The sequence below is a fragment of the Blennius ocellaris genome (assembly GCF_963422515.1).
Source record: "Blennius ocellaris genome assembly, chromosome: 15".
Lineage (NCBI taxonomy): Eukaryota > Metazoa > Chordata > Actinopteri > Blenniiformes > Blenniidae > Blennius > Blennius ocellaris.
In genome coordinates this window covers 18,225,017-18,244,157 of record NC_137664.1, presented here as the reverse complement: position 1 = coordinate 18,244,157, position 19,141 = coordinate 18,225,017, and the positions used below count along the sequence as shown (strand labels likewise).

The 19,141-nt window shown below is 42.1% G+C and overlaps 1 protein-coding gene across 1 annotated transcript; it reads left to right on the top strand.

Moving 5' to 3' along the window:
- The first annotated feature begins 2,999 nt into the window (after nt 1–2,999).
- On the top strand, nt 3,000–17,784 carry bnip3lb (BCL2 interacting protein 3 like b). The gene is made up of 6 exons (XM_080509590.1): nt 3,000–3,297; nt 8,198–8,429; nt 14,681–14,759; nt 14,847–14,950; nt 15,540–15,689; nt 16,651–17,784. The coding sequence occupies exons 1-6, from the start codon at nt 3,240–3,242 to the stop codon at nt 16,697–16,699; spliced, it is 672 nt and encodes a 223-aa protein (XP_080365716.1). The 5' UTR covers nt 3,000–3,239; the 3' UTR covers nt 16,700–17,784.
- The last annotated feature ends 1,357 nt before the right edge of the window (nt 17,785–19,141 follow it).

Below are 19,141 nucleotides of genomic sequence, written 5' to 3'. Positions count from 1 at the left end.
AGACCACCTGCCCGTTTGCTTTTTTTTTTTTTTTTTTACGTGGGACAACGTTTAATTTCCTTAAATACTTCAGAATACAGACAAACTTATTTTTATAACTATTCCCCTTGTTCCGAATGGCTTTGTGGCTGTAAATGACAAGACCATCCATTTAGCGCACACACACACACCCCACCTATTTTTTTTTTTTTTTTTTTTTTTTGTCCTGTGCCATTGTAGTGTTTATTTTTCTAAGAGAAAATTGACCTGTTTTGTGTGTGTGTGCATTTGTGTGTGTGTGTGTGTGTGTATATACACCTTTTTATTAATGAATCCATTCTACTGTCTGTTATTTGAGTCTCCTCACATCTCCAGTGTTTCATTAAACCATTCGTATCCAACCACCACACCAGTATGCTTACGGTTTTCTTCACACACATCACACATCACACATGCACACACAGGCACACACACACACACACACACACACACACACACACACACACACACACACACACACACACACACACACACACACATTCGCTGCTGGCTCGGCTCGGGTCCAGCGATGTGTTTATCCCACTTTGTTGTCACTGTGCCTCAGGCTCTGGGTTCGCCACATTCAACACATTTGTTTTCTACTGTAGTTTTGGAGATGCTCAGTGTCTCACTTCCTTTTTTTTTTTTTTTTTTTTGTTTAACAATTGTCAGGTATAAAAGAAAAACCTATTCAAAGAATTGTTCTGATTGTCATATTTATATTAAAAAGAGGTTAAAACGTTTGTTCCGTCCTATTTTGTGACATCAAGCCGGACCTGAAATGCATCTTTTTGTTCCCTAGTGATCTTTTGAACATATGGTCTTCCCGCGGTGTCGCCGCACACCACGACAGGGAAAACCTTTCTTCTTTTTATTTGGATTTGACACTGGACTCTTCTTGCCGCACCAATTAAAAAAAAAAAAAAAAAAAAATTAAAAAGTATGTGGATGTCTGTGTTGTAAGACTGCAATTCAAAAAGAAAAACCATTATCTGAGGCATTACGTCACTGAAAGTGTGTGTTTGAACTACTGCAGACGGTCCTGCTGCTGTTACGCGGTGGTGGTGGTGCGGCGAGCCACTCCCAAGAAACTGCGGCGCTCGGTGTCGCCGCACCATATTTAAAATGTGGACAGTTCAGATTCTATCGAGGCCTCGAGTAATGTATAGCTACAGTTTTAATCTATGACGGTGGAAAAAAAAAATAAATAAAGGAACTACTTTTTGCATTGCTGTTATTTCCTGATTGTTGATGGGACGTCATCAGAGCTTCACGTGTCTTCAGACAAGAAAAATGAGTTCAACTTCATTTTAAATGATAAAATCGGAAACTACATATGGAAATATATACTTAATTATGGATTAAAGCATCTCTTTTTCATTTGCTTCCTCATCATACACTCAAAATGTTAGGGTCCCACTTAACACATCAGCTCACCGGGCTAATCCTTACATGCACCTGATAATTATTTAACGGTTAATAAAATGGATTTAAATACAGCAGTTTCCAGCACCCTGCCTTTCGTGGCCATATTTGTGAAAGCTACCACACCATGTCAGAGCTCCATCCATTCCCGATTAGTTTAAACTGTCATCCCAGTCACTGGTTTTCAAACCAAAATAGCATTTTAAACGGATTCACATGGATGTAAAGCACAGAAATATGTGAACAACCTAATGTGAAACCAAATCACTGTTTGACTGAAGGCAGACTTGAAGGGAAAAGGTCAATGTGTCACCAAGTCGCATCAGTTACATCATAACTTACATCAACTTGAAGGTTGTCAGGAATTTTATTTCATTCTAACTTTTTTAATTTGTCTCCACACATAATATTGTCGCATTTTTTTCTGATTCTACTTGTATACATTTAAACAATGTAAAGAACAAGCCCTGCCTTCGTTCTAGTTCATTTAAAATTTAATAGCAACTAGTTCGCAAGGTTTCATGTCAGCATTACCGATATCTCAGCTCCAGTCCATGAGCCTTATGTTTGACACCCCTTCTCTAGATTCTATAAATACACAGGAAATATGTTTTTAAAAATATTATATAATGTATCAGCCTCGTGTTATTCTCAAGTAAATGCATTAAATGACAGGAATCAATAACATCCACGACTGACATTACTATCATGAAGCTTTATTTGAAGATAACTGTACTTTAAAGAGGGGCAGCACAATGGTGTTGTGCCTCATACCAACAAAGATGTGGGTTCAAGTCCAGTCATAGAGCTGGGCCTTTTATGCGTTATGTGTGGAGTTTGCATGTTCTCCCTGCCCGTATGTGTGTTTTCTCCTCAGGTTGAGAACGTGCATCAAGGAGTTAAATGGTGACTCTAAATTACCTGCAGGTGCCTGTGTGTGAATGTAAAATATGCCTTCATCCCTTGTTAGCTGGGATGAGTTATCAACAACCCTGAATTGTCTAAATTTTACTTTCAACTTCCACCGTCTTACCGACTTCGGTAAAAATCCTAAATTGAAGTTGAATGCTTAATATTTTAAATAGTGTACCATTGTATACCTTTTCACATTTCATACAAACTAAATAATTGCTATTGACGGAGCATGTCAATGTGATTTAGAAGTGACCAATATTTCATAATTTTACCTGGATTTGTTTTGATTGAGTAAAAATAATGGAACAGGGGATTATGATTTGATTAGAGATTATCTTTCCACCACTGGAAATTAATTTACTGTGACACACGGACACACACGCACCCTGTGTTTTGGCTGACTGTGCACACACGTGGGATGAAGCACGCATGCAACTACGTGAACAAATTAACTCTCCATAATAAATCGCGATATGCGATTTCCTGTAGAGGTATTACTGGCAATGTGTCGCTCACGCACGTAGCAGCCCCCCCGCGGATGTTTTGCGGGTCTTTTTTTTCCCGCCCCGTTATGTAATCCGACTCCTTCTCCCTCCTTTGTTATCAACAGGACGCCGTGACGTCATCAGCCAGCGGCTCGCGACAGACCAGCAAACACAACAAACGGCAGAGGCGGCGGAGCTGTTAGCTTTAGCCCGGCCGCGTTAGCGCTCGCTCTCTCTGTCTCTCCCTCCCTCCCTCTCCTCTCTCCCTCTCTTTCGGAGGAGGACTTGACTCATCTCTCCTCTATCGCACGTCTGAATGTGCGCAGATAAGCCGGAGCGCGTTCTGCTCTGACTTGGACCTGTTTATGCGACCCGCCCCGCTCGCCACGCACCACGATGTCCGCCGCTGCTAACACCGCTGCTACAGACAACAACGGAGACTCCGGACTGAACGGTGAGCTGGGAATAACAACATCTTGCCATCGAGTTCCCTGACTCAAGTCGTGTCTGGACACACATCTGCACGTGTATTTGCCTTCAAATGCAAATTTATCCACCGGGATAGTTTTTATTTTTCCCCACAGCCAGGCTTCTTGAAAGTGGGCGGAGTTAGAACGGTATGTTCAGTGCGCTTACTGACAGCTTCTGAGCCAATGGGCGTTCTGTGTGTTTGATTGACTGCTCCGTCAGCCAATCAGCGTTCCAAACATACTGCGGGGGGGGGGGGGTGGGCTTACATGTTGTCAACAAGCCTCAGAAGAAGTGGCAAAAATAGGGATAAACGCATTTAGGTACTTTTCACCGAATTTCAAGTATTCACTGTTTGACTGTATTATAATTATATATCATATACATAACATTCTATATAGTTAATTGCATCGCCAACCTGAATTACATTTTTTTATTTTTATTTCTGTGTTAATTAAGTATACAATATTAACCTATAATGCACCAGCTCGCATAATATTAACTTGCTTACACATTATGTAAGCCAGACTGTGTTAGTAGAGTACTCCTACAGGCTACGTGTCACCCACCGACTTGCATTGGTCATCAGAGGAGTAAACAAAGGCGTGTTTATTGCCCTGAGTCAGGCCTACCTGGACAGCCTGCCTGGAACAAGTTTTACAACACTGAGGAGGAACTTGACTTGACCTGCTATTTATGGCCACAGCGAGAAGGGGACAGACGTTTCGAGCATGAGGCAGGGGAGGGGAGATGGTGTGGCTGCACGTAGCACTGTCGGAACAAGGAGTTGGGTTAATTCAGAGCCAGTGTCTGGGCACCAACCTACACTTTCTTTTCCCCTTTGGAAACAAGGAGCTGGTGTTGAATCGTTGATTGTGGAAAGACCAGAAAATAGCCAGCTTTTGGTTAATTGACAGTGGGACTGTTTAATTCTTTTTGCTCCAGCCATTTCACAGCATACAGCATATCAGGCTGTTGTCTGAGACAGTGAATATTCAAATGAAGGTATAGTAGACTAGGAAAAGATCAAACTTGCAGTGAAGTTTCATCTCTCCCACTATGTTCTTTGTGAATATAACACTTTTGAACTGGAATTAGCAACAAAACATCGATGTAATGTTGGATTATTGTAGCTTGAATTCTTCGATGTAGAATGCCATTTTAGGTTCACTGTTTAGAGTCAACAGGATTGCATCCTTCCATGTGTTTTTCCCTCCCATTTTCTACCATGTACCTTCACTGATACTCAAGAAAAGTAGCGTGTTGATATGTCAATAAGGAAGTGACTCCAGACTGGACTCTGCTTCTGAGACCAGGTGTCCATCGTGATTGGCTCAGAGTGCATCACAGGGAGTGGGTCACTGGAGGCAGTTCTCAGGAAGACGAGAAGCACCCAGAGTTTATAAATTTGGTTGTTTTAGAATCACTCTCTTTCTCCGCCTTAAGCTGGGGAGAGGACGACCGTCCTGTGCAAGCTGACCGTGTGGTGAGAATATCTTTGTTTAATAAATAATTGTGTTCATTCTTGACTATCTCAGATCTGTTGTTTCCTCACCGAGCCACAGTTAGGAACATGCAGAGTCTAGAGATTAGATGAATTCTATCTAAGAGTAACAATTTGAGAAAGAACAAAAAAAACAGCTGATGCAGTATTGCTCATGGGTCAAACCTCCTGATGTAAACACAATTCTTATGGCATTTTACAATCTGTTTTGCTTTGTGTTGGGAATGTAGGTTGCAGAAGGAGCTCCAATCTGGCTGGCATAGTCTTAAAAATTACAACTGCAACATTGAAGCAAACGTTTTGATTAAAATGACTTTTATTTCTATCTTTTCCACCGAGGATGTACAGTTGGTGAGATGAGACGTAATCCTCAGTTGCAGCAAGATGTAGCAGATAAAAGCTTGTTTCCTTTTTCCTCTTCAAATGTTTATAATAGTTGGTGAAAACCTGCATGCAGTGAGCATGTAGGCCCACTAATGCGTACTGTTGTTTGTTTATGTAATGGAAACACACACACATGCACATATGCTAAAAAACGTTAACAATGGTGACACAGACATTCTTACGGACAGGCTATGAAGTTGGATCGCTATTACGATGACTCTCGGCTCTAAAACTCCAAAGTTCCAGGAGAATATGGACTGGGAGTCATGACACTCTGGAGACGGCACTCGCACATGTGCAGAAGAAGTATTTGCTGGTGCCACAGGTGTGTGTGTGCAGCCCTTCCACCGTCTACACGGAGACGGAACCCGAGCGTTTCCAGAAAGCGTCGTTTTCACCCGCCTACACAATGGAGTTGAAGAGGGCCACCTTGGGAGTTACGTTTTTCCAGTGACTCCAAGCACCATTGTGCCACAAAAGTTTGAAGTTTTCTCTTCAAATCCTTGTTGTGTAAACGGCGCCTGAGACGCAGCTTCCAGGACAATAAGACCTTGTGCTTATCAGACGGAGAGACTTGCAGTCTACTCCATTATCTGACGTTATTCTCTGGAGACTCCTGGCCCTCTCATTCCTGTCACATTTTTTAAAAATCTAAAGCCCGAGGTCTTGAGGCCGGAGGCAGCCTTGGTCCAGTGTGAGCCTCGGCGTCGGATACTCGGGGAGGTCACTTCACGTCTCCCCTCGCGCTAAAACCCACCCGACAGCTGATGACGGGGGCTCTGCGGCCAGAATGTTCGGAAAGCGTCAGCGCCATGGCAACGTGGTTTTAGTCCAGCGAGTGGAGACAATAGTCCGTGGACAGCAGCTTGGCTCGCAGTCTGCTGGGTAATCCACGGGATGAGCGCGGGTGCCGAGTCGAGGCCAGTTTAGGGGAGAGTGGAGCGGCGTTTTGGTCGCGGGTATGATCGGCCTGTTGCCTTTTAAACCTCGGCCCCTCCAACCCTCATGTGAACCTTCCTCAAGAGATGTTCACACTCACAAGAACCAGAAAGTGTTTTTTTGTTGTTTTTTTTAAAGTAGTGTGGCGACGAGAATCCCACCTCTCCATTCTGAAAATTATGTTGCCCAGGTTAACCCCCCCCCCCAACCACCCTTTTATGTATTTGTGCCCATCCCTGACGCGCTGTGCCTCCTCAGCTGCCCGTCCATGCCCCCCCCCCCCCCGGCTCACGTACGATCGGGCAGGGCGTCGTATATCACGGTCAAGGTCTGTAAGGAACCTCAGCACATAACGCAGCCAAGGCATTTAGTGTCCTTTCATCACACAGCGGTAAATAGAGCTTTACTCCTGCTCTCTCCTGAGTGACGGCCTCAGAAGGTCCAATCTGTTGTCTCCTCCAAGCGTTTCAGAGCAAAAGTCCTTCTGCAGCAGTTTGTGGGGGGCGTACTGCCAATTCTCTTCATGCCTAGTATTAAAGAGGAACCCTGATATTCATGTTCAGGGTATTTTTTTAAATAATTTCAATCTCACCAAGAATATCCTTTCATTGTTATTTATATTGACACTGATTCTTCAGTTATAAATATTCATAGACTTCACAGATGAATCCTTTTAAAGGCATCTATCTAGCACAAAGAGACTTTTTTTATTTTCCCACTACATAAAATCAGTTTGGAACATCAAAAATCTGAAATAAAGGGGGGAAAAAAACATTAAAAATTGCTTTACATTGTAAAAACTAACCTTGCATTCAACCGTTTTAGCCCATTTGAGCAATTTGTCCTTTTTTTTAATCAATATTTCCCATTTCAGCCATTTTATGCATTTTGGTTGTTTTAGCTATTTAGTTGTGTAATAATAATAGTTACAAGAGTTTCAGCTATATTAGCAATTTCAACCTTTCACTGTTTCTAGTAATTTTACTATTTTGGCTGTTGTTCCTTTATTATTCTTACTATACATTTTTGTGTAGTTTGAGCTATTTTATCCATTTTTAGCAATTCTAGCTGTTTTAGCAGTATTACCTTCTTGAACAGCTTTTAGCCTAAGAGGTTAGACTCCCTCTTTTTTTTTTTTACACGGTGGTATGCATGTAAAACAAAAATGACAGGAAAATGTTTATTTTTGTGGAATTTTCTGAAAGTTTCAGAGAGCCACTACAGAGTGGCTGAAGGTTGCACAACCCTGATTTATCACAGGAGGAGTTTTCCAGGTTATTGTGTCGAGAGAAGTCCAACAAGGGCAAATGATAAAAAAAAACTAAAACGATAAAACACACTGTCGGATTATTGTAGCTGACTTGTGGTGATTTAAAAATGTTTGTAGTTGACAGAGAAATGAAGAACATTCCCAGTGCCCACGTCTGTGATTTCCGACTATTTTAAGTAAGTGGATATAAAATAAAAGAAAACGCTGCATTTTCCCCTGGACTCTTTAAGTCACATGCCATCTGACATCACCTTGCAACGGACGTAGTAAATGCAAAACCTTACGCAAGCACAAAGTACGAGTACCCGCTAAAAACCTCTGGTGCACATTTCCAGTTAAATCCAAAGTCCAAACAATGCAAAAATAAAGACTGTAATCGGCTGAAGCACAACATAAGAAGGTGGGCTGCGCAGAGGCACGCACGCACACGCGCACACACAAGCTGTTACAAGCTATAGAGTGTTCCCAACCGGGGAGGAAAAGAACACAGTGAAATTGGATGTTTCCCATTTGCAGACGGTTGATTCCTGCGGAGGAATAGCAGCTCTCGCTCTGAGCCGGATGTGAGCTTATTGGTTTATTGACACAACTTCGGCGACTGCATCTTATCAGCACACTGATATTTCTAACTTGTAACCGAACACGGAACGCGATGGGGAATTTGATCTGATCTTCAGGTTGAAACATGTCCCGTCAGTCCTAATCGTTCACAAAATGTTTTGGCTCAATCTTTCTGTTGAAACTAGCGAATCAAAAGTAGTTGTTGTTGGTTGTTTTTTCTTGCTTCAGGCTCTTGGGTGGAGTTGGAGATGAACAGAGGTCATCAAGGCCAGTCGTCTCAGCCCGCCGGGCCGGCCCCGGGCCTGCTGCCCCTCCCCCAGGTGGAGGAGGGGGAGGAGGAGGCCATCGTGGGCGGCCTGGAGCACGTCCCGTCGTCGTCCTCCATCCACAATGGCGACATGGAGAAGATCCTGCTGGACGCCCAGCACGAGTCCAGCCGCAGCAACTCCTCCTGCGACAGGTAGTGTGGCAGGAAGACTTCTGGGTTCAGGAACCCAGTGAACGGCCTGCTGGGCCGTGAAGCACTCCATTTTTTATTTATTTTTTGCTTTGTAATTTAAACACCAGCTTCACAGAATCATACAAAAACGACCATCCGATTGGACTTTACTTCCATGAGCTCTCGGAGACATGCAGAGAGATTAACCGTCTCCCCACAACATTGACACGAAGCCTCTGCTTCTGCTGACGACGGCAGAATGATAATCACGTTATGGGGGTGGAAACCTTCCGAAAACACGGAGAAGTCATTTTCTAATGTCACACATTATCTCATGACAGCAGCATGTCGACAAACTTTCTCCCATAATTGCTTTTGATGGGTACAGTACTATAGATTTTAAATGTATAGAATCATTCTTTATTTGAGCTTATATTAAAAAAAAAAGTGTCTAAGCTTTATTAGAATATTTCAGAAGATCACATGGTTCTCCATTTTTTTTTTCCAACTGGAGAAAACCATTAGTAAAATCCAAATTGCTAGAAGCTCTTCACTTTATGTTGTTATACTAGAATTAATGGAGAAAACACGCAACATTGCATTGTGTTTAGTTTGTTTTTGATCATAAATGTAACCCGTTGACAAAAAAAATCAGCAAAATGTCAGAAAATCACAATCACACTTTCAACTTTTCTCTTTATTAAAGTAATTTGGTAAATTTCTGAAAATATCTGGCGACTGCAAACACGTGACAGAGGATAATGTGAAATCATTAATGACTGCAGTGGCTTATGTCAACTTTCCGAAAGATGGTCACAGATAATTCCGAGATGATTGCAATGTTTGTTTTTGGAAACAACCAAGTCCTTCAGAGGAAATATGTCAACACTCCATGACCCTGCAGTCACTTGCTCCACGGATCACGATATATTTATTCACACCGACACTGGATGTAAATAGACTCCAGGTTGGGTGTACGTCACCCGCGATTGCTTTCATTCTTCCCATTGGCAGGTGCTGCTTGGCGAGTTTGATGCACTGACAGGATCATTCAGGCTATATTGGAACAGCTAAAAGCTCCAGATCACACATGGAAATGTTCAAAAGGAGGCAGGAATCCCTCCGGCAACAAAGAGACACTACAAAGAGGCTTGTGGTCCGAGCGCCTGTCTTGTCTTGTCTGGTCTGTTTGGTGTCGTCTGCTCTGTCCGTCCTTCAATCAGTCTGCAGAGGAAGTTATTTGGACGACATCTGTGTTTGTTGCAATAAAAGCCCCTTGAAGAGCAACACTGCTACATGGCTACAAGCCTCTCCTCCGCCTGTGACTATCAGGATTCCTGCAGCACTCAGCGATGATATTATTCAATACATTCAGTTGTTTTGGAACAGGAATAAAAAAAACAAAACAAAACATGCAGCACTGCGGATCTCCATTACCAGGAGTGTCGTAACAAAGATAAAATTACAGAATTTTCTTTTGAGCTCCTTCTGTCTGACTTGAAAACATCTGTGGAGCTGCCGTCTTTCTCGTGTCCTGCTCCCAGTGACAGCTGCTGGTTTCAGTCAGAGCCTCTGTGTTCACGGCCCGATGTACTGAGTAATGGAGTTCAAACCACTTTTTGTTGCCCGCGTCGAGAACCGTCGCCGAGCTGCCGTCTCCCCGGAGCGTTTGCCGTTCGGAACACAGAAATGTAACACCCGGGTGTTACAGCTGCACTTCTTTGAGTTGATCAGTCATTGAAGCGACCGTCACAATGCGCACAGGACGCCTAATGTGTCAGAGCGACTCCTACGTTCACATGGCCATGAGAATACAGGTTCAGCTGTTGCGTCGTTTACTTTTCCAAGTAGAGTGATTCCATCTTTATTTTTGGGTTGCGTCTGTCATCAGGCACCGATTTCCACGGATGTTGGTGCAAATAAGCGTTCAGACAGGACTCGCCATAACGGAGCGATCGCACCAGTTTTAGGGTTTTTTTTTTCCAAAAATGTTTTGATCTAGTTTTAGATTTTTAACGAAGTATGAACATAAAGCTACATCGTCTCAGACAACAAAAATAATCAGACATCATTAAGTTATAAGCTTAGATGAGACCGTTTTTTCTGATTTGCTATAGTATTTATGTAGTTTGCTCCAGTGGTCTGCAGAAGTCTGCAACCTTTTTGCGCAAAAGAGCCATTTTTGTGCTTTTTCACACCAAATCAAATTCACCAGGAGCCGCGAAACACCTTTACATTTAAAATGAGGCGCAAGCAGTTTCTAATGTTTCATATTTACAGTAGTTTTGAATTGCATTTTCTGTATGAAGTTTTAATTGCAACTTAGGATGGTACACGTTTATTTACATTCCCACATGTTTTTGTACCTGATTTTAGTGGTTTCGTCCTTCTTTTCCAGCATTTTTCAGACAATATAGACATTTTATAATGGAATAAAATAGGAATACTTCCCATAGGGAAATTTCCATCAAGCTCCACACAGAATAGAAAGAAAGTTGAATATCGTATAAGACAGGATAAGAATTAAATAAGTAATTTTAAATATTAATATGTAAAAGGCTTAACCGTGATGAATATAAGCACAGAAATGATGGAAATGAGAAACGCAGCAAATGCTAATTATACGGACGACATTCGAACCATTTGAACTCTTTTCTTAGCACTTTTGGTTTTTTATTCCATTTTCAAGCTTTTTATTTTCCCCTTTTAGAAATTCTACTCATTTTAGCATTTTTCCACATTTTAGTGATTGTGCATTTATTTTATTTAATTTTATTTTTTTATTATTTTTTTTAAAGGCCTTTTTCATATAAGAGAAAAAAAATTATGAGGAAAGTTACTCTGGTGCGTAAACAGAATAAAAATAAGATGACATGTTTATTTGAATATAATTTAGTGAAAGCTACAGGGAGCCACGACAAAAGGGCCTAAGAGCTTCATGTTGCTTCATCTTGGGTTAATCCAAAGTCTAATTCGAGGTTCCATCGTCTCTTTCCAAAGTCTCGTTTTGCCTCCTTACCTATCCTACGATCCAGTGCTTCCTTTCGATATTATTTCTTCTAAAATGTGTGTTACTGGAACACAAACGGTCTTCCTGCATTCATGCATACAGTGCCACATTGTTTAATATACATTTGTCTGGAATATCTGGGTTGTGTTTGTTCAGTTTTAATGGTGTGATTTATGTTGACATTGACTTTGTTGTGTTGCAGCAGCCTTAATCTGGAATTCAGGGTTTGTTTGTGAGCCTCCAATGACACATCCTCTCTTTCAACCATTGCTCTGATGGTTTTGAACTGCTTTTAATGAAGATTTCCTCCAATTTAGAGTTGTGTGGTTTAGTTAGAATATTATTTAGTTTTGCCCCGATGTAGCTTCTCGATGGCACCAGTTTTATTCAAAGCAATCGTTCCCCGTGTGAACACACCCTGACACAGTAGCCACGTGGACGCCTGAACCCTGGAGGTCTCGCGCATTGAGTGACGACACTTCCTGTTGTCGCTTTTTGACATTTTCAATGAGTTCAGCATGGAGTCCCATTATTTTTAACCCAATGTGAACGTTCACAAACTCAGAGACGAGCCGAGGAGTAAAACGCTGCTTCACATAGAATACAGTTGAGGACACAGGAATTTCCTGCATGACTGCACACATAAATAAAGTCATGAGTTCAGAGCTCGTGACAGATTTCAGCCACGTGGTTCCTTTGTGTTTGTCTGCTTTAATTCTCATTGAAGAAGAAATGGCAGATTGTAAAGCGAGAAATGCGACCAGATGATATGAATACCTTTCATCCATCCGTCCATTCCACGCGGCTTTTTGCACTGTTGGAGGACGTTTTAGACCACGGCTCAAAAACATTCAGGACCAAAAGAGCCACTTTCACAATTTTCCCAGAAATACAATTCGTCTGAAGCCGCAAAACATGTAAATTCTTTGAAATGAAGAAAAACCATCTTTTTTTTTTTCTTCCCCTATGCTAACAAAAATTGAAGGAGCATTCATCAAGGGCCATAGGTACAATTTAGATTTATTTTGTTTTTAACTGTTGTAGACATTTTTAGGGATTCTAGTCTCTATTGTTCTTTCATGGATTCTCCCACTTTAGCTGTTTTATGTATCTTAACTAGTTTAGCTGCTGTGTGTTTCTCTGTGGTTGGAGCAGTTTTAGCTTGAATAGCATTTTGTTTTTTCCCCCTTCGTTTCTCTTTTTCCCTTATTTCTACTTTTCTTTCCTTTTTGGATTTTTTTTCTTTGCCTGAAAAGAAATCCTCTATACTAGTAATTTTGATCATTTCGATTTTCAGTTTTTATATTATTATTATTATCATTATTATTATTATGGCATGCAAATAAAATAAGAATATAAGCAATATGTTGATGATATAAAATAGTTCTCAGAAAATGTTCCATAACTGCAGGGTGCAGACCTCTGCTTTAGAAAAACAATTTCCAATCGGTAATCAAGATTTTCTTCAGTCTGGAAAGAAAGAAATCACTTTGATCTCTCTGATGGAAATGGAAATTGTCCAAATGCCTCCCACATGTTAAACACACATCAGGCGCTTCATGGGAGTAGCAGCATAAACACACTTCTCACAAATGGTGTGTAATATCACTTGGTTTCCAAAACCTGTTGTTGAGTCGCCTTCCACAAGCAGCTGAGGTTTCAACATGACGTCTTCTGTCACGTCTGGCCTCACATTTCCTGAGCATGTTTACAAAAAAAAAAAAAGAAAGAAACTGTGACCTTTGAACTCACAGCCACATCATGTGCTTCTGTGTAATCCCGGAGCTGCAGTGAAGCAGCCCTATCAGGGAGCTGTGAGTGAATCACCTGAGGGTGTTTCTTCAGTATTTGAACCAAGAACATTGTATCAACAGGCTGCCGCTCCAACATCAACAAGGCTTCATACTTTGAGAGCCGGGCGGTGTCGCATTACTCCCACTTAATTAAGAAGCTGCTGACTCGGGCTTCACTACACGATTCAACAAAGAGGTCAAACATCCGGGACAAGATGGAATAATTAGACGACTAATTTCTCTGGAGGCTAAATACAACTAACCCTAACCCTAACATGTTTTAATTTTATGGATGAATTTTAATCCACTCATATTTGATATTTCCACACAGAGAGGCCCTGACTGTCAATATATGACAAAAATAAGTTATAGGCATAGTAAAGATTTGTTTTTATATAAATTCTATCTTACACGAATCAACAGAATGACTTATTAACAGTTCTAATAGTACTTTAAGACTATAAAGGTATAAAGTTTACTCTCTTTCATGGTCACGGCAGCTTTTTGAGCTTCAAGCTTCATTAACCACAGTTTTAATGATCAACTGGAAAATCTTCTCAAAGTTACAGCAACATTCTGTTTTTATATAGCTTTTCAATTTTTGTTCTTGAAAGGAGTGACTTCTGCCCATAACTCACCATCACTTCTACTCTTTAGTCTTTTACAGTATTAATATAAAAATTTGTTTAAAAAAACAACTATTTGTTGTGATTTCATTTAAACATTTTTGTACAATACAATGCAATCATACTGCAGATAATGACAATAATAATAATAGTGATTTATTATTATTATTACAATTACAATGGGCTTTGACAGGAAAATGGTAAAAAAAAAAAAAGCAGCAATAACTATGAAAAGAAATTATTACAACAACAAAAAACAAAGCATGTGTAAGATAAATAACAGCAGTGCATTTTTCATAGATTTTTTAAATTGATTTGACTATTTCTTTTAGTAACCAGGTAAGGTAGTAGAGAATTGGTTGTTATTCACAATAACGGCGTGGTGAGGAGGTAGCATACAACCAAACAAGGCCAACTGGAATGAACATTGAAGACGTGTTGACAAACAGAGTAAATAAAAATGACCCCATACCAAGAACATGATGAGTATGTGGTGACTTTGAGATCTTTCCACAGCGGCTACAGACACAGGCTCATAACCACTGTTATTATAAGTGACACGGTTCTTGTGTCTTCACTGGGAAGGTTTCAGGTTCGATACCTCATCCGTCCACTTGTTGAAGTTCGATCTTTCTATTTCTGTTCCAGTTCCGGTCATGTGAGCTGGTGTTTTCCTCATTTGACCCCCTTCCTTGTGGTTTTTTATTTTTGTGTGCCTGTCCTTCACCTTGACCAAACTAGTGTTGTGATAAAGCGTTGTAGTAACGTCTATGAGAGTTTATTAAAAAAAAACACACAAAAAGTTCTTGTGCGTTTCTGATGTTTGTTGTTTGCTCCCCGCAGCCCCCCGCGGCCCCACACTCCCCAGGACGAGGGACAGATCATCTTCGACGTGGACTTGACCAGCAGGAGAGACAGCCAAGTAAGCTCGTCTGCCTCGCGGGCTTCTTCACCAGTCCGTCGCTGTAAAGTCACTGTCCGTCACACGAACTGAATGTGTGTCTTTCAGTCTGAGGAGGACGTCTTGGAGAAGGAGAGGGACATGGACATCCTGATGAAGGACGCAGATTGGGTTGCCGACTGGTCCAGTCGGCCGGAAAACATTCCCCCCAAGTAGGTCTCGGTCAACAGCAGCCGGCCGCGCTGGCGAGCACACTCAGCGACTCCTTAGTTTAGTGCTGAGGAAGCAGCTCCTCGCCGCCACAGTATAAACAGTGTAACGCACACAGGAGGACGGTTTCCGACATGGCAAGGATTTTGTGACTTCAGTTTGTCTCATTGACGTGGATCCGTTGTAAATTAGAGTCCTGTGAACTGAGGTCTCCATGGAGTGAGATTTACAGAATCTTTCTAAAGACATCGTGAGTCTAAGACCCGAGTTATTCATTGTTTTGCTCAGTTCCAGCTGTTAAAGACGTGTTCAGCAATTGATTGAGCAATCCATAATGAAAGTCAATATCTTGGTCACAATGTCCACAAAGTGTCTTCAGAATCAACACACACATAATCATCAGTGTGCAGTCGGGTGAAATTAGAGACAAAAAAAAATCAACATGCCAGACTCTCTCACTTGCCCCGTGGCTTTTGTATTAGTGAGATTTCTAGTTTATGCATTGCAGACACTCATAAGTTCCTGCCTTATTCAAAGAGTTCCTCATTTATTTATTCTACGTTTGCTTCTGTGACGTGTGTGTGTGCGCAGGGAGTTTCATTTCCGTCACCCTCGACGCTCGGTAACACTCAGCATGAGGAAGACCGGGGCCATGAAGAAAGGAGGCATCTTCTCCGCCGAGTTCCTCAAAGTCTTCATCCCCTCGCTGCTACTGTCACACATCCTCGCTCTGGGGCTGGGGTAAGAGTCACAACGCCACTCTGCAGTCTACCTTTACTTCATCTTGTCAAATATGTTTTAAAAAAAAAAACCAAACCAAAACAAAAACAGAGTTCTTAATGCAGCTTTGGCTGTGGTCATAATGTTCTCCTGATATTAAGCCTTTAAAGTCCTTTACCCTCCCGTGCCAACCAAACTAATCTCGCACTGAATCAGCGTAAGCCGAAAAGCCCCCGAACGAGGCTAAAAGTAGTGTCATAGGTGGGTTTACTCTGCGCGCACACGGGACTGTATCCAAACGTGAGAAGTGTTCTTCGAGTCCGGCGACGTGTTGAAGCTCCAGCCGCTTTCTGCTGATTAAAAAAAAAAAAGCCATAAAAAGGCCCCTGAAGTGGCCTCCATGGGTAAACATTATCCAGTGTGAACGTACAGAAAACTTCAGTATTCACCATGTCTAATGTGAAACGTTGCAATATAAGCAAGAGAGAAATACAAAAAATTAAAATTTGAGCTTTAAAATGATGGATTACCTCGATCGTTCGCACCAATAATTACCAATATGGAGAAAGTTTTCTTTGATCCACCAAATGTAGGTCCATTGAGTTTCCTGTCGTCGAGCTGGACACGTTTTTATTGAAACATTGTAGAACTGAATATGACGTCAAGTGTGAACAGGTACGAGTATTCCGGGCTTATGTAATGTCTGGTCTGGCACTTTTCAGTGCTTGTGGGCGCCGAACAGCCAATGACAACCAAGCATTGTATTTTAGTATTCATGACTTTAAAGTGTGTGAGTTGGCAGCAGTGAGATCACGATGATGTGGTGAGAGAATGCCGATCGGCCCCCGTGTTTCACTGGGCGTCAGGGTAAACGGGGGGGGGGGCTTCGTTTCCTCGTCTCCCCAACGCCGTAAACCCGCCAGTTTGAAATCTGTTTCCCGCGAACAAGTCGTTGAGCTTCTTCTGTGCTCGGCCTCCCCAGAGTCTACATCGGAAAGAGGCTGACCACGCCGCCCGCCAGCTCTTTCTGAAACCGAAACTGAAGAGAAGTGCCTGAGAGGTGGCCACGAGCTGTCGGAGAGAGTTTTTACTGTTGTCAGAAGAACCCCCCCCCCACACCACCACCACCACCACCACCACCCTCGTATCACCACCCCTGCTGCTCCTGCTCGCTTCCTTTCCTCCTCCTACATCCTGAGATTTGACATGTTCTCAGGTGAAGTGCATCCACCTTCTCCTCAATCAGCTGTTGTCTTGTTGTCTGTAGATACCCCCCCCCCCCCCCCCCCCCCCCCCCCCCCCCCCCACCTCCCCCTCCCCACCCCTACACTCCATCAGTCATTTGTATAAGCTTTTCAAATACGAGCAAGATCATACTTCCCTTTCACTTCCCCCAGAAATTGGGTTTTAATCTTTATACCGGGTGGGTTTCCAGGGAGGGATGCAGCATTAAAACCAAGCACACACACACACACACACACACACACACACACACACACACACACACACACACACACACACACACACACACACACACACACACACACACACACATAGGGGGAGTACTGTTTTCCGCCCGACCACAGATTGTGCCACACTCGATCTCCACGAAGGGTTCGACCAAATTGGGAGTCGGCTCCGCAGACTGAACCTGTGATCACGCCTTTATCTTTTTCTTTTTTTTTTTAAAGTAGCCATCTTCTTTAGGTATTATCATCTTTTTTTTTTTTTTTTTTTTAAATAGTGTTTTACAAACCGCGGTGGATTATTGAGAGGTTGTAACGACGAAGGGGAGTTTGTTACCATAGTGGCCAAACCCGAACCACGGGCTCTGGTGAGTTGCGCTCGGTGGGGAGAGCAAAGTGAGGTTCTGCCAGAAGAAAGATTTCTGTGAATTTTTTTTGTTTTGTTTTCTCTTTCTCCCCCCCCCCCCCCCCCCCCCCCCCCCGCGTTCTCTGTGACAAAAAGAACCACGCATTTTTTCGCTCAGCGGCAATAACTGGAAAGCCGGTCAGCGTTGTTCTCCTTGACAGTATTTTGCGGTCCAAAGCCGCCGTGTTGTTCATTTCCCACGCCCCAGTGCTCCGGGTTTGTTTCTGCGTCGTGACCAGACTTCCCCCCCCCCCCCCCCCCCCCCCCCCCCCGCTCGCTTTCACACCCGTCTTTTTGCATTTTAAAGCGACCGTTTTCTTGGAATAAACAGGAACTAATCAATGCATTGATACCACCTGCTGCCACACGGCGGTGTCGTGAGTCACCATGTCTGAATCGTTTGGCAGCTACCAAGTCGAAACCTGCCAAAACTAGACGCTTCAGTTGCTCACTACTGCCACCAGGTGTACAAAAGTGGTACCATTCAAATCTTGTGTAAGGCATCTTTAAGTAATTACATGATTTGTTCCACCGCCCAAAAAAAAAAACGCTGAAAAAGTTTGAGATTTGATTTGTAATCAGCTGACTTTTGATTTTAGGAGGTTTTGAGTGATTTTAGTAAAAAAAAAAAAAAAAAACAGTAGCCTGCTTTCATCAACTGATTTAATGTTATTCAAAGAAATGAGCTTTTCTTGAGTATTAAAACGCTCGAGCCAGCGCCGCTTTCTTGATATTCCAGTGTGTCAGAAAAAAAAAGAAAGCTAGACGAGGAAGATGCAGAGGTGTGAACTTTAGACGGGGCGGAAAGTACGTTTGACTTTTTCATCCCCGTCTCTCGATGGACCACTGAAGTACAGCAGCGTTACGTTGACTGACGTATCTCTGAGGCTGAACTGCAGTCGGCTTTTTGGTGCAACTCAATATTTGTTGATTTTGGAATCGGATTGAGGTTAAATAAAAATTTCAACCTCATTCCTGAAATCATTATCTTTTTTTTTTATGTCTTTATTTTAAATTCCAAAACTAAAGTCAACTTGTTGAGAACTATTTATAATTTATTCTCAAGAACACAGCTTTATTTCCACAGTGTAGAATATACTACACTTTCTCCTTGTCAACAAATGACCTGGTTGACCAGTTTAGAAATGGATCAACTCGCCACAGCAAACAATTATAAATAATCTCAACATGTTTAAATATTTTTTAAAAAAGAACGATTTTGGTATCTGATTGAAATCAATGAAAAGAGTAAAAAACATCATTAAGGTGTTGATTTGGAGTCTCTTCAGCCACAGAGATGCGACACTGTTTCCACTTGTGTTTGTACGAGCCGTTTTACAGAAGTTGTACGTTTTTTTGTTTGGTTTTTTTTGTGAGGATTTGTTCCTGATTGTAAGAAAGAGGTTGTGAAAGCTCGGAGCGGGAGTTTGACTCGACTCATGTCTAAAAGCATGAAAGTAAAAGAAGCACCCCCCCCCCTCCTCCTCCTTTGTTGATGGCAGAGCCCGATGTGAAGAGGCTTCCCCTCACACTGCGAGGGTCTAACAGTAGTTATCGTAATGATGCTTTTATTGCTTTAAGTTTTCTTTTTCCCCACTACA